This window comes from Neomonachus schauinslandi, chromosome 6 (assembly GCF_002201575.2).
Source record: "Neomonachus schauinslandi chromosome 6, ASM220157v2, whole genome shotgun sequence".
NCBI lineage: Eukaryota > Metazoa > Chordata > Mammalia > Carnivora > Phocidae > Neomonachus > Neomonachus schauinslandi.
Window position 1 is genome coordinate 83,524,814 of NC_058408.1, and position 553 is coordinate 83,525,366.

The 553-nt window shown below is 78.1% G+C and overlaps 1 protein-coding gene across 1 annotated transcript in view; it reads right to left on the reverse strand.

Moving 5' to 3' along the window:
• MAP3K21 (mitogen-activated protein kinase kinase kinase 21) overlaps positions 1–35 on the reverse strand; it is a 56,377-nt gene extending 56,342 nt beyond the window's left edge. Inside the window, exon 1 of the mRNA XM_044916462.1 lies at positions 3–35. Within this exon, the coding sequence (XP_044772397.1) occupies positions 3–35 (33 nt within the window). The remainder of the gene's footprint in view (positions 1–2) is intronic.
• Between the last annotated feature and the right edge of the window lie 518 nt (positions 36–553).

The following is a 553-nucleotide window of genomic DNA, read 5'->3' on the forward strand; positions in this document are numbered from 1 at the left end:
CTGTCAGCCGCGCCCTCGGCGCCCGGCAAGGCCATGGGGGGGCGGCCGGGAGGGCGACGGCGGAGCTGGGCGACGGGCTCAGCCTCCGGGGCGGCTCGGGGCGTGCATGGTCCGGCAAGGAGGGGGAGTCGGGGACGCTGGGGTTCACGGGCCCACTACCCGGAGGCCCCGGCCTCAGCCCCCGTTCCGCCTCGTCCGCTTCTGCTGCTGCAGCGGTCCCCACAGCCGCGGGCGCTGTCGCACCATGGTGGCGCGCTGGGCCTGCGGCGGGCCTGCGGCTGGCTGGGCCTAGCCACCGCCTGGGTCCGCCCCTCCGGGCCCGCCCCGCCCCGCCAGGACCCTCCCACCGCGCCGGCTCGCCCCGCCCCTCCAGGACCCGCCCACCGCGCCGGCCAGCCCCGCCCCTCGGGGCCCGCCCAGACCCCCGGGCCCGGGGCCGCCCCGCCGCTGACGCTCCCGGGCTAGGGTGCGCCGCGCCCCTTTGGCCCGGGAGGCGGAGCCGGGCTGCACGAGGTTTTCGAGAAAAATTAAACTAAGCTAAGGGAAAGGCTTT